Source organism: Oreochromis aureus, linkage group 3 (genome assembly GCF_013358895.1).
Source record: "Oreochromis aureus strain Israel breed Guangdong linkage group 3, ZZ_aureus, whole genome shotgun sequence".
NCBI lineage: Eukaryota > Metazoa > Chordata > Actinopteri > Cichliformes > Cichlidae > Oreochromis > Oreochromis aureus.
The window spans coordinates 11217296-11244157 of record NC_052944.1 but is presented as its reverse complement, the minus strand read 5'-3'; the positions used below and the strand labels follow the sequence as shown (position 1 = coordinate 11244157).

The window sequence follows — 26862 nt, the reverse complement described above, 5'->3', positions numbered from 1 at the left end:
GGTGCCAGGATGCTTTTTTCTTTTATTCATTTTCTAAAATGTCACTTTACTGCTAAAAGGTATTGACAGCATATAAATGAGCACTAAAGTAAAGGTGCAACACACTCTTTCTCATAAACAGCGTGAGCAATTTCATCATAAAAGGAAACAGAATGTTTTGCAAAATGCTGGTGTAGGCGGTTACAGCTGCTGATAACATCTAGTGAGAAACACATTACACATTTCTTAAGCAGTCTAAAGCTTGGTTACAAAGCACAAAAACGTTACTACTTTAAACTAAATTTACATTTTCATCAAACACCCAAACACCCTCAAAACAAGAGACGTTTGCAAATTTAGCGACATACTGCACATGACTGTATAGTAATGCTAACTAAACTGTCTTTTCTTGCTAGAGCACAGACATTACATATAATTCACTAATACAAATGAGTCTAGGACTTTGTGCTTGACATAGAGATGCATTGCATAAAAATAGAGAAAGATAGCTTTATCATTTAATTTTAGCTTTTCAGTACAAAGAAGCACTGCTAGATATTTTTACTGAAACAGGGACTGATGGATATTTTGTAACAAGTGTTGTATTGACATTGCAATACTTATTTCACACCCATCCCCACACATAATTTTACTAAGAATATGCAAAAGTTTTAGATTAAAAGTCTCCAGCAGATTACACCAATTACTGGATGCCTTTAATCTGAAAAGATAGAATTAAGAAGCAAAGAAAGTTTGTAAAAGGACATGGAGTGAACTTTGCTCTTCTTTGCTCTTTCTGTTATGAAAAAAGGCCATTTCTAAAATTTAATTATTTTAAAGACAAATGTCTGCTGTCATTGTCTAAATACATGAAGACGCATATGAAAACAACAGAAACCTCATAATATCCATCAGGTCACAAGTGCTCCATCCAGTGTCAGGATTAAGGTTGGATTTTAGTTTATCCACATGTTAAATAGACAAATCTTCATAAAGTCGAGAATGTTAAAGAGGATATAAGATATGACATTAAGTCTCATAGATATACTCTTTGGTTTACAGTTTTTAAAACCTGTTTTACTATAGCATTGCATTCTCCATCCATCAATCAAGTTATTGGTAAGCTTCTTGTGAAAAAGTATTGTCTGAGTAATATGTGTTACACAACAAGGAACTTTTTTATGTGCAGTTGAGGTAAATAAAGCCATGGGCCTCTTGGCTGCATTTCTGATCAGCACTCTCCTTGTTCGGCCTGTGAGTTTAGGTGGACGGCCTTGTCTTGGTAGGTTTACAGTTGTGCCATACTCCTTCCATTTCTGAATGATCGCTTGAACAGTGCTCCATGGGATATTCAAGGCTTGGGAAATCTTTTTGTAGCCTAAGCCTGCTTTAAATTTCTCAATAACTTTATCCCTGACCTGTCTGGTGTCTAAATCCAATCGAGAATCTGTAGCAAGATCTGAAAACTGCTGTTCACAAACGCTGTCCATCTGATCTGACTGAGCTGGAGCTGTTTGGCAAAGAAGAATGGGCAAGGATTTCAGTCGCTAGATGTGCAAAGCTGGTAGAGACATACCCTAAAAGACTGGCAGCTGTAATTGCAGCAAAAGGTGGTTCTACAAAGTATTGACTCAGGGGGCTGAATAATTACGCACACCCCACTTTGCAGTTATTTATTTATAAAAAATGTTTGGAATCATGTATGATTTTCGTTCCACTTCTCACGTGTACACCACTTTGTGTTGGTCTTTCACGTGGAATTCCAATAAAATTGATTCATGTTTGTGGCTGTAATGTGACAAAATGTGGAAAAGCTCAAGGGGGCCGAATACTTTTGCAAGCCACTGTATGTTTTACTTCTAAACTCAAGTACTCATACTTTCTTCCTGAGTTGCAAGGGAATGCTTCTTTCTCATCTCAGAGTTGCCGATAGAGGTCCGAGCTGTGCTGCGGCGCCGGGCAAACTCTACAAGATCCTCAGCCAGAACAGACTCCATCACTGCACCGCGAGAATGTCGGATCTTATTGCACAGGTCAGGGCAGCTGAACACATACAGGACAGGATTGAGGACGCTGTTGAGGAAGCCGATCGTCGCTGCAACTGGGAGGGCCTGTATTATAAAATCCTGAACAGAGCGAGAGTTTGGAGCCATCACTTCCATGACGATGAATATGTGGTAGGGTGCCCAGCAGAGTACAAAGCTCACCACCACAGACACTACAAGCCGAACAAAACGAAAAGGGCGACGGTTACATCTGTTTGCTATTATGGAGTGTACAACAGCATAGCTCACTATGATGATGACCAAAGGGATTAAGAAGGCAAAAAACAGCTTCATTATTGCCAGTCCTTCTTTCCGCTGTTTAATTATAGGTTTATTATTTGTCTGATTCTTTGGTTCAGGCAGGAATCGTGCATAATCATAGTAACAGAGATTCCGGCCATCTTTTAAAGGGATGACATCACGGAACAGGAAGAAGGGGATAGTGAAGATCAGAGCCATGACCCAAATCACCCCACATATCTTCTTAACTAGTCGGATGTTTCTGTGGTTTTGGGCCCAGACAGGTTTTAGCACCACCAAGCAGCGGTCCAGAGAAATGGCCGCCAGCAGGAAGCCACTGACAAACATGTTGAGAAAAAAGATGGAGGAATGGATGCGGCAGAAAGTTGTCCCCAGTGTCCAGGTTTTGCCCCGGGCCAGGTACAGGGTGAAGAAGTTGCAGGCAAGAAGTGGCTAGCAGGTCAGAGACTGCGAGGTTCAGGATCCAGATGCTAATGATGGAGCGACGGACATGGAAGCCCACCACTGCAACGATGAGGAGGTTTTCGACGATGCCAATGGTAGCGAAAATGCCATGGAGGGTAATGGTAAAAACATTCAAAGAATGGGACCCTACAGGGTGGCTGGATACATTATGGCTGCTATTTTCAGTCATCTTGGATGAAAAATTTCTTGTTGTCGTGTCGGGTGGTTGCATTTCAGATGATGGGCTTCACAGCTGAAAGAGAATGAGATGATAACATGTAAATGGTTAGTGGAATCTGTTATGAAAGAGCAAAGTCATTTCTGAAATTGCTTTTTTTTTTTAAGAAAAAATTTTGTATAATCTACCTGCATTACCTTAGAGACCGTCTCCCACGGTTGCGGTGGATACATGTCCTGGATAGATTACCTGGTGGATCATTAAAATTGATTTTTATCACACCTACATGGTCTTTACCTGAAACATCTACCCCCAGCAGTAGATAAAATACTTTATCTGCTTTATTATACCGCTAAGTAACCCACCGCCCACCAATGGACATTGTAATTGGATTTTGACTGTTACTGAAATCACGCTGAATAGCAAACCCCTTCCACCTTCCCATGGGCTTCCAACCTCGGCCTGTGTAGGCTGTCACCATGTACCACGCGGGGCACGGGGAACGCCTCAATGTGGGGGGATGGCCTGAAAGACAGGAGGCAGCTACTGACAGGTCATGACACGTCCAAACCTCATACTCACGCCAACTAGCATTATCACCCCCACAATTTATCACAGAACAGAGGTCAAAGGTGAAGGCTGTTCTGGATCCTCTAATGTAATCCACCTCTATGCCCCCATAATGTAACAAACAGGGATCAGATCTTTTACCCACGTCGCGCTTAGGTCTGGACACCTCAGGGTCCGCTAAAGGAAGGGGGTTTGGATGAGTTCTGAAGCTGGGCAACTCATATACAAGAAAAATAACGGTTGCCACGACAACAGTGATTACAGCTAACACTCCCATCATCCTCCAGTTTTCCCACAGCTTCATTTTTACATTGTAGTTTCCCACCCCCATTTTGGTGCCACCTTATACCTTTCAAATGTACTCAGACTAGATCCTCTGTCTAAGGAGCTTTTAACCTTTATTTCATTGCTGCAGCTACCAGTGTCTTTCAGTTGGGTGATTGTCTGTTTTTGCCTCTCGGACCGCCTAGGCTCTTCTGCCGCTGCACACTGGGCCCAGTGATACCAGGTGTCACCTTTGCCTCTCAATTGGACCGCATGAGAGGTTCGAACAATCACTTCAGAGGGTCCCGTCCACCTCAGCTCGTCACACTTCCGCTTATACACCTTCAGCCACACCCACTTCACCTCTGGCGTGGTCACCTCCTTTCCGGTCGGGTCTCCCACCTGCGCAGTGAAATTTGAGACAAGAGCTTTTAGTGCTTTAAACTGTTTAACATGTTCTGACACATTTATTTTCTCTCTCAACTCTCTTACTCCTGCTGCAGGTCCTGGAAATTGTCTCCCTCAGCAGTTCATATGGTGTGAATCCGGTCCTCTGATTAACTGAGCACCTCACACTCATCAGGGCTATAGGCAGCGCGTCAACCTAATTCATGTTTGTCTGTGCACAGATTTTAGCCAATCTATTTTTGAGGTTTTGATTCATTCTCTCCACTTTTCCCTGACATTTCAATAACCCCCCCCCCCAAAAAGTGGAATATATGTCAACATAGATTGCTGTCAGCTTCACCACAGTGGGTAAGTAAGGACTACAGGCTGTTGTGTCTCAGAATATTAGTTTCTGATAGTATGACACCAAAGAAGTTAAACTTTCTAAAGTGCCTTGTTCCTCATTTAGTTTTTTCAACAGCTGTTACACTCTTAAGTCAGTTTCCTGTGTCAATCACAGGCAATGTTAAAAAAAAAATAGTCTACGCAAGACTGCAATCTAAGGGTGTGTAACTGTGACTGTGTTTACATGGGCACTTTCAGCTTAGGGTGAAGGTGAAAAGAGTAAGGCTGAACTGCAGGGCCCTGCACTACGAGGCGAGTTCAGCATACTCAGGCCAACTGTCCATCAGGCCGCCGACAGTCAGGATTAGCAGTCACACGAAGCTGGTTACAAACTTGCTAAATTAAACCAGGGTTTTCCCCTGCGTGTTCACAGGAAGTAGGCATGGTTTGGGTATCATCTGACCGGTTCACTGGTCACATGACTCTCTATGAGCGGCACCTACTCCACAGACTCAAGCAGATATCCTTTTTATGCTGATAAAATGGTTATCAACATAAAAGGAGAACACAAAAAATTGAACTTTTGGAAAACGGGACAAAATTGTTAATCTGGTGATTTAGCACACATAGCGAAAGAATAAACATTTAAATTTCAGTTAATTATTTTTTCACTGCTTTTCATTTCTAAGGAAAAAAACTGTATATAAAACCTAGAAACTTTAAACTTGAAGCATTCAAGCTTACTCCCATGCAGCATGGTCAAGGAGCTGCTGCAGTCTGTCTGCAAGTGAAGTTATTCCCCTGACTGAACAGGTAGTCTAACAGTGTGCTCTATGTTCTAGTCTTTGCAGTTCCAGTAGTGTAAAAGAGACCTATCAGCAGATTAGAATCAAGCATGCAATATTTGCACACTTTCTGCATCACCAACTGAATTTCACACGCACCATATTTGGTCTATAATGCACTATTACATTTGATACCCACCTGCGATAAAGCCTGTCTGACTGGAGAACACAGTGATGTAAGGAGGGAAAAAGAGAAACAGACTCAGTCGCAAAAGAGTGAAATTACAGGCTAAAAAAGCAGAATCCACATTATTAGAGTTTACAGGGCACAGCTACTCTCACTCATACAGAAGACTTTTACACACTGCAGCAGTCTTGATACATTTATGTAAACTCACAAGACACAACAGTGCATATGTCAAGGTGCAGAAAAAAAGGCCTCACTTTATGAGGGCAGGAAAATGTCTGTACAAAAACTCTGGATTTAAAGTATGAATTAGGCCAAACACTTGTAACAGTTGTAATGATAAAAACGATAATTCAATTCATTTCAATTCAAGTCAGTTTAATTCAACACCAGTCACCTCAAAGCATTTTATATTTTAAGGTCGAGACCCTACAATAATATCATAAAAATAAGAAAAGAGGAAATGTCATCAGTCACATACACATACACTACATGCACATATACATTTGTGTGGGGAACTTCTGGGCTTGCAGTAAAGACCTATTTTAAGAAGCCACATTGCTATAAAATTGTAAACACTGGTGTAAACAGTCATGTTAATCATGGTTCTGTCAACAGCTTTTCTGTTTTTCCTTGCCAAACTGGCTGCTCTTTCCTGTCCTTTTCTTTCTTTTGTTTGTCGTTCTGGTCACCCCTCAGTAAGTACTGTCTGTGTGAGTCTTCACAGTTAGTGGTCATCAACATCGCACCCCCCCCCAAAACAAAAGAAGAACAACGCTTTTATTCTGAAACTCCAGCATACATGTTTAGAGTGAAACTGCAGAACAAAAAAGCATTATTTGAAAGCAGCTTGATGACTGAAAGATGAATTTGCAATTTTGTTGGCAGTTTTGCGCTATCTCTGCATCTCTGTATCTCTGCATCTCTTTGTCTTTCACACTTATTGCTCTAACACACGCATATACAATGAATTAAATATGACAGTAATTAGCGCAACGGCTAACATTATTACATCACAATAAAACGCAATAAAGACACAGCTAAAAGCACTAAATTAGGAAGAAGAAGGACTGACATGAACAATTTGGATTATATATATTTTGTCATTCATTGATTTATTTGGTTACTGCGCTGCTGCTGATGGAAACTGCGCCAAAATCTTGTAAAATTTCTATCAAGCTTTTATTAAAGTCAGTCTTTCTCTGAGTCTTTATCTAACAGATATATTACAAGCCACATCATTAATGCTCATATTTAAACTAGCAGTACATTTCATGATAATATGGATCTGAGTCATCAAAATATGCTCTGGATTCACAAAATGCAAAAACAAAATTCTTACCGGTTCGTTTTGTTTCTGTTTTATCTGCAGCAGGTCTGACGTGGTCTCTGTCATACTGTGTTACTAGACGACACTTTGACAGCACTAGCCTCATGGATGTATAAGTACTGTGAAGTAGGAAGTCACAAACCTCAGAATCAACCTGAAGTTTTCAGAAGATTGAAGAAAACTATAGCCAAGTGCCAAACCAGACACCAGTGTCTGAAGAGGCCCAAGCTGTTCAGACAAATAAAGTCACCAGTCTGTAACTAAATGAAGATTTTTGCTGTGGTTTCAACCTTCTCTCTCTAATCTACACAGAATGCACAAATCTATGCACACTAACTGTTTTGGCTATATTTGTGATAACATTTCTCTTCACTCTAACTTTCTCTTCCTATTTCTATTCCAGCCCTATAGTAATTCCAGTATTAGACATCACATCAAGTCTTGACACTTAATTAACCCTTTAAAAGGGAGTCCAAAAATGAGAGCTTAGATATCGTCTCTAGTTTAAAATGTTCTGGCCCTCACAACAATAGCAGAAGTAAGCACACACACACACAGCTATATTTTCATGTCTTTAGAGGACATTATGTTGGCTTTCATTCATTTCCTGAAGACTTAGATAAACACTGACCTCAACCAGAACTCCCTTAACTGATCAGTTATCAATTATCTAAAATCCCCCTAAACTAATCTAAAACCACAGCACGTGGTGCTTTGATAAGAGAAGAGTTTAACTCTTTTAAGGCATGAAGAAGAACTGTAGCTAATGAAAACAATTCCACATGACATACCTAATAGTTCGTTCAGTGTTGTTTAACAGCATGTTTAGAGATATCACAGCATATGGGTTAACATGATTGACGGATTGTAACTGGAGACCAGCTACAATCTAAAGAATTCTTTGAGAATTCACATCAGCGATCCCTGCACTCACGGTGCCAGTCCATGCCTAATCATTGTGGCTGCTGTAGAAGCAAGAAAGACAGAGGCTCAGAAAAAGAGAGGCTTGTTTTTGTTCTGGGACAGAAAGGCGTTCTCCTGCTTCTAGAAAAATCGGATATTTCCCTGTTCTTTTAGAACATTTTGTATATTAGATAAACAGGCTGGTTTCTGATCTCCAAATCTGTTTCCTCCCACAGCTACACCTCAGCCCACATTGGGGTGACACTCAGGCAATCTCCATCCCTCTCCGCCCATGAACGGCACAAAATCGTAGGAATTCTTGTCGTGATTACTGTCAACTTCATTGTTGTCTTTGGACCCTACCATCTGGTAGGCGGATACAGGTTTGTATCTGTCATGATCCTGGGTCATTTTGACCCAGCGTTTTGTGTTCCTTGGAGTTCACTTTGTGCCTTGTGTTTATTCTGATTTTGTAGTAGTTTAGGGTTGAATCTGGAGCTCAGTGTTTTATCAGCCCTACCTGTGTCTGTCCTCGGTGCTCTGTCATGTCCTCGTATTGTAAAACAGTCTGTAGGTTTCCTGTTTTACTTTGAAGGCTCGTGTTCTGGATTTCCTGTTCTGTTCTGAAGGTCTGTGTCTGTTATCGTGTTCAGCTTGTATCCTCAGGTCGTCTTGTGTATTAGAATCAGCTGTGCTCCCACCTGTATGTCATTACCTGGTCTCCTTGTTTGTGTGCGTGTGTATATATATATATAGTGGGTGTCAGTCTGTGCCTGTCGTCGGCTCGTCTGTGTATCTTTGCGTTCGTCTGCGTCTCTCTGCATTCTCCGTTTCGTATTACTTCAGGTTTGCTCTTTAGTTTATCCCAGTTTAGGTCTGCTTCAGTAGCTGCTCATACTTTATTGCCCGTTTTTGTCACCCTGCCACTGTGTAAATAAACTCACTCATATCATCAGTCGGCTGCCTGCATTTTGGGTCCTCCTTTCATTCCACAACACGACTGCTGCCCCAGCCGTGACAGTATCCTTGCTGCTGACTGATGAGCCATGTGAACTGGAGCATTCACTTTTCCTCATCTATCGCCTGTGAGTTCATGAAGCGATTGTTTTCTACTGCTCGGTTTACGATCATTAAAAACTGCATTTAATCACACGTGTGCTGTCAGTAATTTTAAAAATAGAAAAGGTGTGAATCACTATGGAAACACAAGATTGTGGTTATATAATGGTAAGCAACGAGTCATACTAAGGTGCCAGGATACTTTTCTTTTCTTTTATTCATTTTCTAAAATGTCACTTTACTGCTAAAAGGTATTGACAGCATATAAATGAGCACTAAAGTAAAGGTGCAACACACTCTTTCTCATAAACAGCGTGAGCAATTTCATCATAAAAGGAAACAGAATGTTTTGCATCTGAAAAATAAATGCTGCTGTAGGCGCTTACAGCTGCTGATAACATCTAGTGAGAAACACATTACACATTTCTTAAGCAGTCTAAGTTTCGGTTATTTACAAAGCAAAAAAACGTTACTACTTTAAACTAAATTTACATTTTCATCAAACACCCAAACACCCTCAAAACAAGAGAGGTTTGCAAATTTAGCGACATACTGCACATGACTGTATAGTAATGCTAACTAAACTGGTTTTTCTTGCTAGAGCACAGACATTACATATAATTCACTAATACAAATGAGTCTAGGACTTTGTACTGAAAAGCTAAAATTAAATGATAAAGCTATCTTTCTCTATTTTTATGCAATGTATCTCTATGTCAAGCACAAAGAAGCACTGCTAGATATTTTTACTGAAACAGGGACTGATGGATATTTTGTATTGAGTGTTGACTGAGAAAGAAAGAAAGTTTGTAAAAGGACATGGAGTGAACTTTGCTCTTCTTTGCTCTTTCTGTTATGAAAAAAGGCCATTTCTAAAATTTAATTATTTTAAAGACAAATGTCTGCTGTCATTGTCTAAATACATGAAGACGCATATGAAAACAACAGAAACCTCATAATATCCATCAGGTCACAAGTGCTCCATCCAGTGTCAGGATTAAGGTTGGATTTTAGTTTATCCACATGTTAAATAGACAAATCTTCATAAAGTCGAGAATGTTAAAGAGGATATAAGATATGACATTAAGTCTCATAGATATACTCTTTGGTTTACAGTTTTTAAAACTCTTAATCCTACATTGGGCACCAATAACTTGATTGATGGATGGAGAATACAATGCTATAGTAAAACAGGTAAGCTTCTTGTGAAAAAGTATTGTCTGAGTAATGTGTGTGTGCAGTTGAGGTAAATAAAACCTCCTTTGCACTTACTAAAGAAGACATGGTATGTTTTACTTCTAAACTGAAGTACTCATAGTTTCTTCCTGAGTTGCAAGGGAATACTTCTTTCTCATCATCATCTCAGAGTTGCTGATAGAGCACCGAGCTGTGCTGCGGCGCCGGGCAAACTCTGCAAGATCCTCAGCCAGAACAGACTCCATCACTGCACCGAGAGAATGTCGGATCTTATTGCACAGGTCAGGACAGCTGAACACATACAGAACAGGATTGAGGACGCTGTTGAGGAAGCCGATCGTCGCTGCAACTGGGAGGGCCTGTATTATAAAAGCCTGAACAGAGTGAGAGTTTGGAGCCATCACTTCTATGACAATGAATATGTGGTAGGGTGCCCAGCAGAGTACAAAGCTCACCACCACAGACACTACAAGCCGAACAAAACGGAAAGGGCGACGGTTACATCTGTTTGCTATTATGGAGTGTACAACAGCATAGCTCACTATGATGATGACCAAAGGGATTAAGAAGGCAAAAAACAGCTTCATTATTGCCAGTCCTTCTTTCCGTTGTTTAATTATAGGTATATTATTTGTCTGATTCTTTGGTTCAGGCAGGAATCGTGCATAATCATAGTAACAGAGTTTCCGTCCATCTTTTAAAGGGATGACATCACGGAACAGGAAGAAGGGGATAGTGAAGATCAGAGCCATGGCCCAAATCACCCCACATATCTTCTTAACTAGTCGGATGTTTCTGTGGTTTTGGGCCCAGACAGGTTTTAGCACCACCAAGCAGCGGTCCAGAGAAATGGCCGCCAGTAGGAAGCCACTGACGAACATGTTGAGAAAAAAGATGGAGGAATGGATGCGGCAGAAAGTTGTCCCCAGTGTCCAGGTTTTGCCCCGGGCCAGGTACAGGGTGAAGAAGGGCAGGCAAGAAGTGGCTAGCAGGTCAGAGACTGCGAGGTTCAGGATCCAGATGCTAATGATGGAGCGACGGACATGGAAGCCCACCACTGCAACGATGAGGAGGTTTTCCACGATGCCAATGGTAGCGAAAATGCCATGGAGGGTAATGGTAAAAACATTCAAAGAATGGGACCCTACAGGGTGGCTGGATACATTATGGTTGCTATTTTCAGTCATCTTGGATGAAAAATTTCTTGTCGTTGTGTCGGGTGGTTGCAGTTCAGATGACGTGCTTCACAGCTGAAAGAGAAAGAGATGATAACATGTAAAATCAAACAGTTCAGTTAGTGGAATCTGTTATGAAAGAGCAAAGTCATTTCTGAAATTACTTTTTTTTTTTAAGAAAAATTTTTGTTATTATTGTTTAAACGTGGTTACTTTACGAGGAATGACTCAGCACAAATCTGATTTGTCTGTTCTTGTTCAGTAATAGTATATAGCTACTGGTCTATTTAGTATAGCTACAGTAAATGGAGTGATTCGTATATTTCTACGCTATATTCAACATGCCACATTCACACAAACACGGTTTCTATGCTTTGAAGTGCTTTCTAACTACCATTCACACTCCGATGGATGCATCAGAGATATCCTGCCACAAGGATATTTTGCATGCAAAGTAGGGTGAGCCACCAACCACCAGCCTTCCCATCAGTAGATGACCTGCTCTACCTCCTGAGCTACAGCCACTGTATGAAAGTGTTGAACCACCCCTTATTTCTTTCTTGTTTTCTAGTAAAATTGGAAATACAGATCTTATTTTATTTGGTATCTTTATTTTTCACAGTCTGAACTCTCTTAGGTAAGCTTTCTTGTAATTTCTTTGAGTAGTCTTCAAGTTCTCCAGGCTTCCTGGGGGATAGTTAAAGCTTTTCTTTGGATGTTGATTGGTTTTTATTCCCTTGTCTGTTAAGATAATCTCAAACTGCTTCGGTAATGTTGAGGTTGGGCAAGCTGCTGTGTGCTGATGATGATTTCAAATTTGGATTTATCACTTTATAGGACATGTTGTCACTTCTTTTCAGTCCAGTACTTGTGAACAAAAAGCATTCTGCAGGATGGAGCTGATATATGTCAAAATACACAACCGCTGAGACCATTTTCTGATCATAACTTGGAGATACTTTTCATCTGTTGCAGATCATTTTTTATCTTGGTCTGCCACTGCTTTTGTCGTCCACTTATCGATTTGCCCCAGTTTTCTTTAAGGACACACTGCACACCATCCTGAGATGCCATTTTTTGACTAATGACTCATTAGGAATCACATTGTTGGTGCAAAAATACCATTTTATGCCTCTCAAACTGTGTTATATTTGATAGTTGTTGGAGTTTGTCAAAAGAAATGGGAACAAATTCTACACTTTTGTGAAAGAAAATGAGATCTTTAATACGTTTTCTGTTATGTGCACACAGTTAGGGAGTTAGGGATGATTCCATAGGTACATTTTAAGTGGCTTACTGAACAAACCAATACAAGACATTGCCCAGAAACTGGTCAATATTGGGTTTGTTAATAAAAAATAGTTATCACATATTACTTGCTACATTTCTTAATGCTGTAATGCTGGACATTTCTTGATTACCCCCACAGAGAAACAAAATTATTACTTCAACTCTGCTGCCAATTACCAGTTAACAGTATAAATCTTTTGCCACATGTGAGTAGAAGTGATCATTCTTTTAGTGTTTAATTATTAACACGAAGCCGACAACACAAAAGTAGTTGAAAACCGGTTCAAAGAGACTTCAAAGTGATCGCAACAGAGATTATACTGTAGAACCACACAGGAAGAAACGTTGGCTGCGAGACTGACTGCACACTCAGCTTTAACATCAGTCTGGGTTCTTCACATTGTGTTAGCGCGCTATTTGTGGAGATGCTTGCAAAGAGTTGATGTCATGTTAATCATTTGTAGTTACTTCTGTCCTAAACGCACTTTGCACTTGACCAATTTACCTTGTTGTTTTGGGCCATTGGAGTATTCCTATCTCCACTTCTCAGAAGTTGTATACACCTCCACCATTATCCCTCTCCATGCATATGAACTACAATCAGTTGATTGTAGCACAAATGCGCCGAAAGAAAAAGACGTTTTTCAACCCAGTATCATGTAATAGACACGCCGGTCCACTGTGTCCATTTCACGTTTGCCTCTATCTAGCAACTTCGTGGCTTTAAAAATCTCCTCCTGCTGGTAATGCAGCTTCTACATGTGTGCCCATTTTACACTAGGAAGGAGAAAAGCATGATGAACACAGTGGACTGGAGTGCGTATTTCACACTTTGCTGTAAGACTGAGTTGCATTTTTTGTTTGTTTGTTTGTCTCCGCCCAGCATGCAGACAATTGAAGAACCTTTGCAATAATGTCAGTGCAAGGACATTTAACTACACATTTAATCCCTGGCATATGTTAATATAAGATTTAAAAAATGCAATTCAACAGCTTATGTTGTTTTTTTACATGATAAATGTGTAAAACTACAGAAAATATTTTGTTCAGAGCCCATACTGCCCCATATTTATAAAACATAATGTTTTTGTTGATTGATTTTTTTTTTTTTTGTAACCAAAATGTTTTGTAGTAAACAGTGAAAAATGGGAACATTTCTGTAGATTTAATGTTTATCAGTTACTTTGTCATTGTCCTGAGTCCGTGTATTATTATCATTATCATTATTATTATTATTATTATTATTATTTGTGAACTCATGTTCTAGCTTTGGGATGATTTGTATTTTGAGATTTTCTGGTTCTGGGATTCTGGGGTGGTGCTCCCTCTGTTGGTTCCTGGTGTTAGTGTTTCCCCTGTCTCCTCAGATTAATCAGGTCCAGCTGTGTCTCCCACCTGTGTGTGATTTCCCAGTGTCCCTCTGTGTGTATTTATGTTATGTGAACTTGTGCGCTTGTTACTAGTCCGTCTGTGAAACTGTCTGCGTAACTGCCATATGTTCTCCCTGCTGATCACCTCCTTCATGTTACCTTCGCTCTCCACCCCTTCTTTTTCAGGTTTGCTGTTTAGTTTAGTTTTTCCCAGTTCAGGTTTTCTTTAGTTTTGTTTTTGCCATCCCTGCCTTGTGTTCTGTTATTTACAATAAACCTCACTCGCATCTTAGTAAGTGCCACTTTCCCAGACATCACACGACTGCTGCCGCAGCCGTGACATACTTAACTACTTTAGTGTAGTATAACTGGCTGTGGGGAGTTAAATAAGCAGAAAAGCTGTAAATATATAATAAATTTGTTGAAAAAATACAGTTAAAAAGCCAAAAATGTATGCCTTCCATCATATTTTCCAAAGCTGTCTAGCAGGCTAGATTGGGTCTCTCTGCTGTGCCGATTCTGGCCCCTGGGCCTTATGTTTGACATCCCTGATCTAGGCTTAGCAGTATGATTTGGCTTAGGTTTGGCCTAATAGTTAGTAAGTGGTTCAATAGACAGAATGCAAGGCAATTAAAATAATTTCACAATTCCCCCCGCCCCCCCCAAGAAAAAAGTGGAATATATGTCAACATAGATTGCTGTCAGCTTCACCACAGTGGCTAATTAAGGACTACAGGCTGTTGTGTCTCAGAATATTAGTTTCTGATAGTATGACACCAAACAAGTTAAACTTTCTAAAGTGCCTCATTCCTCATTTTGTTTTTTCAACAGCTGTTACACCCTTAAGTCAGTTTCCTGTGTCAATCACAGGCAGTGTTTTTTAACAGAAATTAAAAAAATAAAGTGTACACAAGACTGCAGTCTAAGGGTGTGTAACTGTGCCTTCACCCTAAGCTGAAAGCCAGTAAGCTCGAACTGCAGGGCCACAGTATGCTGAACTCACAGGGTAAGTTCAGCATACTGCATTAGCAGTCACACAAAGCTGGTTACAAACTTGCCAAATTAAACCAGGGTTTTCCCCTGCGCTTTGACAGAAAGTAGGCATGGTTTGGGTATCATCTGACAGGTTCACTGGTCACATGACTCTCTATGAGCGGCACCTACTCCACAGACTCTATCAGATGCTGATAAAATGATCATCAACATAAAAGAAGAACACAAATAATGGAGCTTTTGGAAAATGGGGCACAATTGTTAATCTGGTGATTTAGCACGCATAACGAAAGAATAAACATTGAAATTTCAGTTAATTATTTTTTCACTGCTTTTCATTTCTAAGGAAAAAAACTGTATATAAAACCTAGAAACTTTAAACTTATGCATTAAAGCTTACTCCCATGCAGCATGGTCAAGGAGCTGCTGCAGTCTGTCTGCAAGTGAAGTTATTCCCCTGACTGAACAGGTAGTCTAACAGTGTGCTCTATGTTCTAGTCTTTGCAGTTCCGGTAGTGTAAAAGAGACCTATCAGCAGATTAGAATCAAGCATGCAATATTTGCACACTTTCTGCATCACCAACTGAATGTGTATAATTCCAGTAAGAATGTGATGCATAGTTTGCACTTCGGTCAGTGGTTTTAGCACGTTCACCTTAACTCCTTGCACCTATAAAACACGTTGACCCAGCAGAGAATCGGTAATGCACTTTAATAATGCTGAAAAAAAAAGTGGCGTTTTTAAACTAAACTTTGGAACATTCAATTTCAATTTCATCAGCTGCTCAATGCTCTTCTCTGAGCTGCAGACTCGGTGCAGTTTAAGGGTTTGAGAGTAAACATTAAACTGCAGTGTCTGTATAGAATAATGTTTAGAATAATAACACTGCTGTAAAGTTCTTTCACTGACCACAGAAAGCAAACAAACAAAAAAAGATTAAAGAACCAGGAATGGCGACGCTATTTTCTGAAGTATTGATTTCATACCTGTTGATATCTAATCTGCTTCACGGCATAAGTTACCATGGTGATATGTTCCTTTAAGAAGTGAATCACCTCTGTAGTTCAGCAAACCCAGTGTTTATCCTGAAGTTAGCTGGATAATTCTGCTTCGTAATCCAGGCATCAGGAACCAGATCCGGGGAAAACTGAGAGTACATTAGGGGAGAATCACAGATGCTATGACAAAGGACCAAGAGGAGTTTCTAGGCATAGAGGGGGCTAATGGGCGAGTGGAGACTAGTGGGGAACGAGGTACAACAACAGGCACAAACAAAAACAATGAAGGCATTTAGTCCCTATCAGAGTCCAGAAGATAAAACAGACAACAGTTCACACGCACCATATTTGGTCTATAATGCACTATTACATTTGATACCCACCTGCGATAAAGCCTGTCTGACTGGAGAACACAGTGATGTAAGGAGGGAAAAAGAGAAACAGACTCAGTCGCAAAAGAGTGAAATTACAGGCTAAAAAAGCAGAATCCACATCATTAGAGTTTACAGGGCACAGCTACTCTCACTCATACAGAAGACTTTTACACACTGCGGCAGTCTTGATACATTTATGTAAACTCACAAGACACAACAGTGCATATGTCAACGTGCAGAAAAAAAGGGCTCAACTTATGAGGGCAGGAAAATGTCTGTACAAAAACTCTGGATTTAAAGTATGAATTAGGCCAAACACTTGTAACCAGGGCATCTGGTGATATAAAATATAATTCAATTCAAGTGAATTTAATTCAACACCAGTCACCTCAAAGCACTTTATATTTTAAGGTAGATACTCTACAATAATGTCATAAAAACAAGAAAAGAGGAAATGTCAGCAGTTACATACAGATACACATACACTACACTTCCGGGCTTGCCATAAAGTCCTGTTTTAAGAAGCCACGTTGGTATAAAATAGTAAACAGTCATGTAAACAGTCATGTTAATTATGGTTCTGTCTACAGCTTTTCTGTTTTTCCTTGCCAAACTGGCTGCTCTTATTGCTGCCTTTTCTATTCTTTTTTTTGTTTGTCATTCTGGTCACCCCGTCTGTGTGAGTTTTCACAGTTAGTGGTCATCAACACTACTGCACCCCAAAAAAAAAAAGAAGAAGAAGAAGAAGGACAACGCTTTTATTCTGAAACTCCAGCATGCATGTTTAGAGTGACATCGCAGATCAAAACAGCATTTTTTGAAAGCAGCTTGATAGCTGAAAGTTGAATAATTTTGTTGGCAGCATCTCTGCATCTTTGATATCTCTGCATCTGTTTGTCTTTCACACATATTGTTGTTGTTCCCCACATCCTCTATACACAACTTCAACTGCAGATGTATAACGTGACCTAATAATGTAACACATGCATATACAATGAATTAAATACGACAGTATTTAACTCAACGGCTAACATTATTACATTACAATAAAACACAATCAAGACAGCTATAACACCTAAAAACACTAAATTAGGAAGAAGGAGGACTGACATGAACAATTTGGATTATATATATTTTGTCATTCATTGATTTATTTGGTTACTGCGCTGCTGCTGATGGAAACTGCGCCAAAATCTTGTAAAAATTCTATCAAAAGTAGTTTTAAAGCTTTTATTAAAGTAAGTCTTTATCTGATAGATAAGATATATTACAAGCCACATCATTCATGCTCATATTAAACTGGCAAGATATTACCCATTTCCAGTACATTTCATGATTCCAGTGAATATGGATCTGAGTCATCAAAACCTGCTCTCTGAAAGTGAAACTGGACAATGGATTCACAAAATGCAAAAACAAAATTCTTACCGGTTCGTTTTGTTTCCGTTTTATCTGCAGCAGGTCTGACGTGGTCTCTGTCATGCTGTGTTACTAGATGACACTTTGACAGCACTAGCCTCATGGATAAGTACTGTGAAGTAGGAAGTCACAAACCTCAGAATCAACCTAAAGTTTTCACAAGATTGAAAAAGACTATAGCCAAGTGTCAAACCAGACACTTTTATAAAAAGGCCCAAGCTGTTCAGACAAATAAAGTCACCAGTCTGTAACTAAATGAAGATAGTCATTTTTAGATTGATATACTGCCAGTATATAAAGTCAGTATAGACTACCACAGTATCATTTGAGTTACAGGAAAAAGGCCAGACGCTATCACTGACATCTACCAGCATTCACACAGCAGTGCTTTCATTTTTGCAGACATTACAGCTGTTGAAGACTCAAATAACTGACATGATATTACACAGAATCTGCTTTTAATGCATATCCTGTGTGATATATATCCTGTTCATCCTGTAATCTCACGTATTTTTATCTGCTAAAATGTTCAAAAAGTCACTGGTCACTGTTTTAAAATATATAAATACCAACTGGCCACTATATCAAGTACATTTTGTTAGCACAGAGTTGAGAAGACAACATCACACATTTGCTGCAGAATCGTCGGCTGCCTATCTGTGATTCAAATCTCGCGTTCCACCACATCTCAAAGGTGCTCTATTAGACTGAAATCTGGTGACTCAATTTGAGTACAGTCACTGTCATGTTCAAGAAACCAGTTTGAGACGATTCAAGCGTTTTGGCCTGGTGCATTACGCTGTTTGGAAGTAGCCATCAGAAGATAGTACATTGTAGTCATGAAGGAACGGACATGATCAACAACAGTACTCAGGTAGACTGTGGTGTTTAAACTGTGCTGAGTTGGTACTAAGGGACACAGAACGCACCAAGCAAATATCCCCCATGCCGTTACACCACCAGCAGCTTGAGTTTCACCACAAGGCAGGATGGATCCATGCTTTCATGTCATTTATCACAAATTCTCACCCTACCAACCAAATGTTGCAGCAGAACTTGAGACTCATCAGACCGAGTGACATTTTTTGTCCAATTTTGATGAGCCCGTGTTAATCGTAGCCTCAGATCTTGGGGATCAAAACATTGGAGAAAATGAGAGAATTTCAGCCAGTCCTCATATTCTGGTAAACATCCTGTTTGGTTAACACTGAGTCTCATGCATGCTGTTAAATTTGTATCGTTTCTCTGACACATATGTTGTGTTTTGTCCTCAGTGTCTTCTCTCTCTCTCTCTCTAGCTCTGGACTTGAACATCTCACTTGCACAACCAACCTCTCCTTATTACTGTGTGCTGTTTTTTTTTCTGCTCGCCTTCTGCTCTCTCCTTAACCAGACGAGGCCTTTGACAGAAGGGAGTTCTTTTTCCCCACTGTCACCAAGTACTAAGTACCTCAAAGTACCTTGCTGGATTTCTCTTTATAACACTGGAAAGTCCTAATCGAATAATGTTAATATCACTATAGCCAAGGTTTTACTTGGAATACATTGTACCAAGAAAGTGTTTCTTTTTCTGTGAATCCAGCACTCCTCTATAAGTGCACTGGGTCTACACTGACACCTGCTGGCCAATGATAGTGTCGCCCCTTCAAGAAAGCCCCTCAAAGTTGCTCAGTTTTATCAAACCTATGCATGATAACTGATCGGGAACATAATACAAATTTCCTAAATACAGATTTTATCCTAGGGAGTTTTCTCAATTACAAAGCAAACATGTTTTTAATATGGCGAAGAATGAAGTGCTGAGTTATAACTTCTGCTTTTTGTCTTTCTATATTTGGTGGGTGATAAGGAGAGAGCACACAGCATGGTGTACATTTCTTGACATGAAAACTATGCAGTGACAAGACAGAAAAAAAATAAGTTGACTGCACGTCGCTGACAAGTCATTTACAACTACGATTGTTTCCCCCACTCTGCAGTGAAGTGTGAATGTCTAGAGCTGTTGTTGTACTTTACTCTGCATGGTTGCTTCAACAAATAACATCTTGGCAAACCTTTTCTGAGGTTAGTCGTTTGTCACACAATTTTTTCTGGAGCTTTTTCAAAAGACAAAATAAATAGATTTGAATTCATTTGAAAGTTTACAGCTCCATCTCTGTATTCAAATGATTGATATGCTTCCTGTTTGTGATTTAGAGGTGTTGAGGAAACATAGCAGTTATTAGGTTACTGCGGGAAATGATGACAGCTACAAGCACACACTCACTGCATTTTAAACAGTAACAGGGTGTGGGTTGCAGTCTTCTCCAGAACCACTTATCCAAAAGAGTGAATGATTGAAGCCTTCTGTGATGATCAGGTTGAGTTAAGAATTAAAAATTAGAAAGAGACTTTTAAATACATCAATGTCCTCACAAAGATAGCCAAACTAATGTATGTGTGTGTTTGTGCAATCCTCCCCACCCAGGGAGTGGACCGGGCAGCAGTCACCCACAGACATGACTTTAGACAAAATACAAGAGCTGCTCATCCAAATAACCTGCACTTATTTGGGTCTGCTGCAATACACCAAATCTGAATCAGATAAGAGTTTACAACTGATCAGACAGACAGATGGATAAAAGGAGTTCTTCAACCCACTTACATGGACTGATCAACAGTCTGACTCGCCTGATTTCATCTGATCTTTCCAGCTAAGAAGTCGGGTCTGGTTAGTACTTAGACCAGCTGGGGGAAACAGGTGCTGTAAGCCTAGCTTATAGCCAAACCACCCTGAGCACACCCGACTGAACAACACATTTACTGAAGTAGTTCTGAACAGCGCTAAATCTTAAAATATGAAATACTAGAATATGACATCAACCAAGATTCATCTGTCAAATCATAAAACACCTGAGAAAGATCTCTGATCAGACAAAACTGCTATGTTTGCTATGTTTGCATTATCTGTCATTATAACACACTTGATGGCCTGACATTTACCCAAAATAGCACATCTGCGCTTATCTCCATATACATTTACATATCTAATGCCCTAATGCAAATGCACCAACAGAATGCATGCTCACCTTCCCTTTTTTGAAAGCATACTGCTTCCTCTTGTCTGATCTGCGCAACCAAGGAAAAAGACCAGTGGAATCCCCCCAAAGCTCCAGACCTGCTCTGACCTCTTTCTGTTCAGGATCTGTGCTCACACTGACAGCAAGAATTTTACTACTGCAGCGTGTGGGTGTAATATCAGTCTGTTACATTGCTCCCTTATTGTCACTCACTAGAATAAATACAGTTTTCTTTAAAATAGGTTATCTGAGTCAGTCATCAACATACATAAAATATGCAATAATAATAAATAATCCTATTTTGTTCTTTAAAACAGCGGCCCCCAACCTTTTTTAAAGGGCACCGGTCCGTGGCCTTGGGGGTTGGGTTGCTTTAAAACACTAAAAATTAGATGACTTACATCTCAGGGGGACTTAGAAATGAAAACAAATATAATGCTGATATTCCACATCTGTAAAATGGAAATACAATTTATTTAGGAATGTTTGAAACATTGTGCACTTTCTCTCAACCTCCAACTAATCTTGAGAGTTAGATATGTTTTACTTTGAATCACTGTTTCACTTTGTGAACCACTTAAAAGTTTGAGAACCAGAATACAAACAAAGTGACTCATCCAGAAATCTTAGATCGTGTGTGGGGAAAAACATCAGCGGTGAGGATAATACAGTTCTTTGCTGCCCTCTTCAGGTCAAATGCAGAGCAGTCATCAAAGGAAGAAGCATCAAATGCATGCACACAGGGATGCAAAGTCAAAGCACACAAAGGTCACTGCAGTGGGCTTTGTGTGCTTTGACTTTACTTCTATAGATGTGAAAATCCATCTACACCATAAAAAGAGCAACGCAGTTCAAGCAGAAGCAGGTATTCGATGGAGAAGCTGCTAAAAGTGCAGTTTGGATTCAGGATGTTAAAATATGTGTGAATTAATTATGTACACAACGCGCATGTATATATGCATGTATTTGTATTTATCATTAAGAAAAAGGTCAATTCAGAGTTTTTCACTTCCTTCTGTGGATGAGCACTGACACCCACACTTCTGTTACGTCTAGACCTTTTCTGCTGAGGCTGTAACTTCTGTCTGTGGCTCCTTTGTTCAAACTGCACTCGTGCTGGAAGAGATTGAACAGTGAAGTGAGAGTGAAGGATGTTCAGGTTTTACATGCTCCTGGTTCCTCTCTATAGAGCCTGTAAGTCCTTCACACTAACTTTTTATTCATTTATGCTGTAAATGAGTTGTTATTGCCTTAAATCTCACTATCTTGTGTTTGTGGAACTGTGAACGCCTACGATATTTCAGCAGTCTCTAACTTATCTTGATTTGTGTTCCAGATGGTACGCTCCTCTACGCTAACCTTGGAGATAATGTGACTTTGCATTGCTCCTTTGCCTCCAGGGCCAAATATCTCTCCTGGTACAAGCAAGTCATAGGAGAGCCACCTCGAGTCATATCCTCTTTCTACAAACATTTACTCGACTCCAACAGGTTCCACCCCGGGTTTAAAAACAATCAACGAATTTCAGTTGATAGTGGAGAAGATTTCTATCGTCTGAACATTTTTAATGTTCAGGATTCTGACTCGGCCATGTACTACTGTGGACAGACCAGCATCTCAGTCACTAATTTTGACAACGGAACGTTTTTGGTCCTGAGAGGTAATGTGGAAAGTTTTTAAGATTTGGGAATATTAACAATATAAAAAGAAATCTGCTTTTTTTTCTTGCACTTCCTATTTTAACATCTGTTTTTAATACTTTTTCAGAGCGCAGTCACAGGACTTTCCTAAAGCAGCCAGAATCAAACTCTGTGCAGCAAGGAGACTCGGTGACACTGAACTGCACGCTGCTCAAAGGATCCAGTGCCGAAGAAGTCAACGTTTACTGGTTCAAAAAGGATACAGTAGACTCTCACTTGGGAATCATGTACATCCACACAAATAGCAGCAGCCAGTGTGCAAAAAGGTCTGAGTCCAGGTGCTCTGCACAGAGATGTGTTTACAGCTTCACAAAGAAGAACGTGAGCCAGTCTGATGTCGGGACGTACTACTGTGCTGTGGCTTCATGCGGAGAGGTGCTTGTTGGGAAAGGCACGAGACTGGATGTCGTAGGTGAGGAACATATGTGTTAAAACTGAAACCTATTATGGTTTCTTTCATCCTCTTATTTTCCTCTTTTGCTTACTCTACGTTGCTTTGTATGTCTTTGCAGTGAAACAGGACGAAGCTGTCCCTGTCTTGGTTAAGACTGTGGTTGCAGCTCTGGTTGTCTCAGTTATTTTCAATGTAATCTTCTGTGGTACCCTCTGCAAAATTGTCCAGAGAAAAAAGTGTCCCTCTAAAGGTAACTATTGCCTATCATAAAAGCATTCTGATGACTATAAAACATGTCAGCAGTTAAATTTCTCTTTCCTTTCTATTTCTTTCATAAGGGTCACTTCAACAGCCTAATACTCCAGAATACACTGCGAACTGTGAGGTTAGTAAATGAGAAAAAGCACAGTACAGTAAGTCTTGAAACACCTCTGATTTCTTATATTTAGCTTCAAAGCAGCTAGACTTTGTGGTCATTTGTTAAATGGTCTTGAGCAATAGTTCTTCAGGCTTTCTCAAGAGTTTTTCTTTGGACATGAACGGCTTTTTCAGTCATTTTCAGTCCAGTGCCTGACCACTGTGGGGAATAATTATCAAGGGATGAACCAGTGATGTATCGACACATAACATGCAACTTAACAATAAACAGTGTTGGGAAGGTCCCTTTTAAAATGTATTCCACTACAGATTACAGAATGCATGCCCCCAAATGTATTTTGTAACGTATTCCGTTACGCTACTCAATGACAGTAACGTATTCTAAATACTTTGGATTACTTAATATATTATCATGCTTTTTACAACTACATGAATGTACTATTGCTGTACGATTTATTACTATTAATGAAAGTTACTCGCCATACCAATAACAACTAGATATTTAAATCTTAACCTCCTAGGACCTGCCGTCCACATATGTGGACATCACATTTTGGGTTATTTAGACCAAAATACTCAATTTTGATCTACATGGGCCTGATATCCACTTACGAGGACATTATACTGCTACTGTTCTATCAAAATTTTAAATGAATATCCTCATTTGTGGCTCTCATTTTCCTTAAAAACAAAAAAAAGGTAAAAAAAAAAAAAATCTGGAAATTCTTTGTTTTTACATTCATCGGGCCCCAATATGCCCAAATATCAAAGAGAAATTAAAAATGCATGTCGTGGAAGAGTTCGGGTCTTAGGAGGTTAATATAAAATGAGTAACAGTAGGGTGGACATTAGATAAGGCTGAACTTTTTGCAGCGATCTCGTATAGAAAACTATTCCGCGCGTATATAAAACGGGTCCGCGGCTCCGAACCGTAGTAAAGGGACCTCTGGCTAATACGTCGGGTTCTGTGTCGGGCTCGTAACCGAAAACTAGCTTTACTTTGTTGTCTGTGTCAACTTTGTTACCGAGAGACAGAGAGAGGCGTTGAAAGGCTGCTCCAACTGAACTTGTTGTTTCGGAGGAAAACACGAACACAGTGTACAGTCGAGTCTTTATAGCTTACTTACAAGTGGGCTCGTCAGGCACTCTTTTTGGCTGCAGTGGTTATTATTATGTTTACAGGCTTCCATCTCACTTTTCTGGTTGGTGACAACTTGTACTTTTCTCTTTTCTCCCTCGCTCGCTCACAGACACATAAGGGGTATAGCAGTCCATTCTCCCTGCAGCACGGACTACACTGCCCACAAGGCCACATTCTTTAGGGCTGTGCCTGTAACACTATACCTATTGCCTTCATATTAAAAATATTTTTTGAATAATATTTTTTAAAAATATTTCTTCACGTCATTATGCGGGCCGCAAGTAGAGGTGACACGGGCATTACAGCCTCTTAATGCGTGTTTCGTTTGGGTTTCCACCGCCTAACATATGAAACAGGAAAAGACCGCCGTGTAATCCATTTATTTCAACAAAGTAACTGCATTCTGAATACCACCTTTTTAAACGGTAACTGTAACGGAATACAGTTACTCATATTTTGTATTTTAAATACGTAACGGCGGTACATGTATTCCGTTACTCCCCAACACTGACAATGAACTAATATTAAATTGTATCTTTAGGCACAGCACATAATTTGTTCCTATTTCTTTAGCTGAAGCTTCCAAAAATGCCAAAGATAGCACAGTGTGACAGAAATAAAATAGCAACTTTGCACCAACAAGACAATTCCCAATGATCTGTTGGCCAAAAACTTGGTATATCTCAACATAGTGTGTCTATAAATATTTGCAGGCATGAGTAGGATCTGAGAATCGTGTTCTTAAGAAATAAGAAAAACAGCAGCAGAGACCTGACACAGCTCCTGAGAGATGCATCCAGTCTTTCAGTTGATCCATCAGGTGAGAAAAACCTGAAGTATACCACCGGCAGCAGGTTTTATGGAGTGAAAAATCTAAATTAGAAAATGTCAGTTCAAATCAACTCTAGTATGGAGGAGGTCAGGATAGAGTTTGGGGCTGCATTTAGCCAATGGTGTTGCGCATTTTGTCAAAATTGATTGAATAAAGGGAAAAAAAGTAGATTGAGTTTTTAATCCATTTAATATTTAATAATAATGATCCCAAACATGCTGCCAGTCCAGTAAAAGCCTATATGTATAGAAAAAGAAACAGTAGAACACCATCAGTCATGAACTGGCCTCCCCAGAGCCTGGACTTCAACATTCTGACACAGTTTGGAATCATTCTGACAGAGAACAGAACAAAAACCAGCCAACTTTCAAAGAAGAGCTTTGTGTTGTTCAGTTCTGGAGAACTATTCCTGAAGACTACTAAATAAATTACAAAAAAAGATTTAGAGTTAAGGCTGTGTTGAAGAGGGTTAGAGTGTTCATACAAAAATGTTCAAACTTGTTGGAACTGTACAAAGCCTGCTGTTTTCTTTTAAACTGTATTTCCACGTATTTCACATTTTCCTAGTAAAATATAAAAAATGAGGGGTGGATGAAGACTTTTGCATTGCACTGTATATGGACAGATTCTATCATATGGCTTTTGTATTTCCCACAGAATGAAGACTGTGCTGTTGTGCAGTATGCAACTGTGAATTTCAAGAAAAAGAATGAGACAAGTAGGAGACAAAGAAAGGACACAGTCAACGACCCAATCTACTCTGCAGTTAGAACGTCTTACGTGGAGTGATTTTGTTCAGTCGAAGTCAAAATTATGGCCACTGTCTCTCCTACATCTGTGATGTTGGTTAATATTAACTTCTCAAAGAAGGTTGTGCGATTAGTTTTGGATGTTTATTAAAACAAAAAGAGGATTAGGCTCCAAGTGGAATAAATTTCAGGATGTACTGATGGATGGAGGGTTGGGTGGGTGGATTGCAAAAATGTTTCCATTGTAATGCACCTGAATGAGTTATTTGATCAACAGTGCAACAGTGCAGACATTAGGGGCAGGACTGTTTGTGGCTGAGTGACCTAAATTCACTTTTTCATAACAAAGTGGAAAAAGAAAACTCCAAAACAAAACCGCCCAGTATTACCACACAATGCATCTGCTGCCCAAAGTGGTGAACGGGCAGCCGACTCACAGTGTCCCTGGCCTATTTTAAAGTGGAAAAAAGTTATTACAGGAAACACATTTTGATGTACATTCTTTCATGTCTTTGAAACAAAACTACTTTCAAACAAAACTCAGCATATACATTAAAATTTATGAGCCTACATTTGCTGACCCAACTAAATTTCACTTCTTAAACTTTTCCTGTGGGTTTGAGTTGTTTGTGAACATTTAAGCTGTGCATTCAATTTTTACCAGAGGTAGGACAAGTAAAAAAAAAAGTTTGAAATAACTCAAAACATGTTTTATATTTTAGATTCTTTAAAATAGGCACCCCTTGGTTTGATTACTGCTTTGCACACTCTTGGCATTCTCTTGATGAGGTTCATCAGGTCGTCACCTGAAATGTTTTTCCAACAGTCTTGAAGGAGTTCCCAGAGTTGCTGAGCACTTGTTGGCTATTTTGCCTTCATTCTGCAGTTAATGTCATCCCAAACCATCTCAACTGGGTTTATGTCAGGTGACTGTGGAGGCAGTCATTTGGCGCAGCACTGACTCTCCTTCTTGATCAAATAGGCCTCACACAGCCTGGAGGTGTGTTTGGGATCACTGTCATGTTGAAAAATAAATGATGGTCCAACTAAACACA

General features: G+C 39.7%; 2 protein-coding genes and 1 pseudogene across 6 annotated transcripts; 1 reads left to right on the top strand and 2 right to left on the bottom strand.

Moving 5' to 3' along the window:
• Positions 1-163: 163 nt before the first annotated feature.
• LOC116316470 (prostaglandin D2 receptor 2-like) lies at positions 164-24368 on the bottom strand. 5 transcript variants are annotated; one of them, XM_039609340.1, is made up of 4 exons: positions 24213-24368; positions 17564-17666; positions 15750-15910; positions 8443-11184 (listed from the first exon to the last, which is right to left on the bottom strand). In XM_039609340.1, exon 4 carries the CDS (start codon positions 11119-11121, stop codon positions 10036-10038), a length of 1086 nt encoding a protein of 361 aa, XP_039465274.1. In that variant the 5' UTR covers positions 11122-11184; positions 15750-15910; positions 17564-17666; positions 24213-24368; the 3' UTR covers positions 8443-10035. The 5 variants fall into 5 exon arrangements, 4 of the variants coding, with proteins under 4 accessions (XP_039465274.1, XP_039465275.1, XP_039465273.1 ...); XM_039609341.1 differs by having other exon boundaries at positions 15819-15910; XR_005612213.1 differs by lacking the exons at positions 15750-15910; positions 17564-17666 and adding an exon at positions 164-1051 and having other exon boundaries at positions 9864-11184.
• On the bottom strand, positions 1727-3378 carry LOC116316451 (annotated as a pseudogene).
• LOC120438861 lies at positions 17881-26379 on the top strand. Its single transcript, XM_039609342.1, has 6 exons — positions 17881-21807; positions 21950-22273; positions 22381-22725; positions 22826-22957; positions 23046-23092; positions 25716-26379. Exons 1-6 carry the CDS (start codon positions 21765-21767, stop codon positions 25845-25847), a joined length of 1023 nt encoding a protein of 340 aa, XP_039465276.1. The 5' UTR covers positions 17881-21764; the 3' UTR covers positions 25848-26379.
• The last annotated feature ends 483 nt before the right edge of the window (positions 26380-26862 follow it).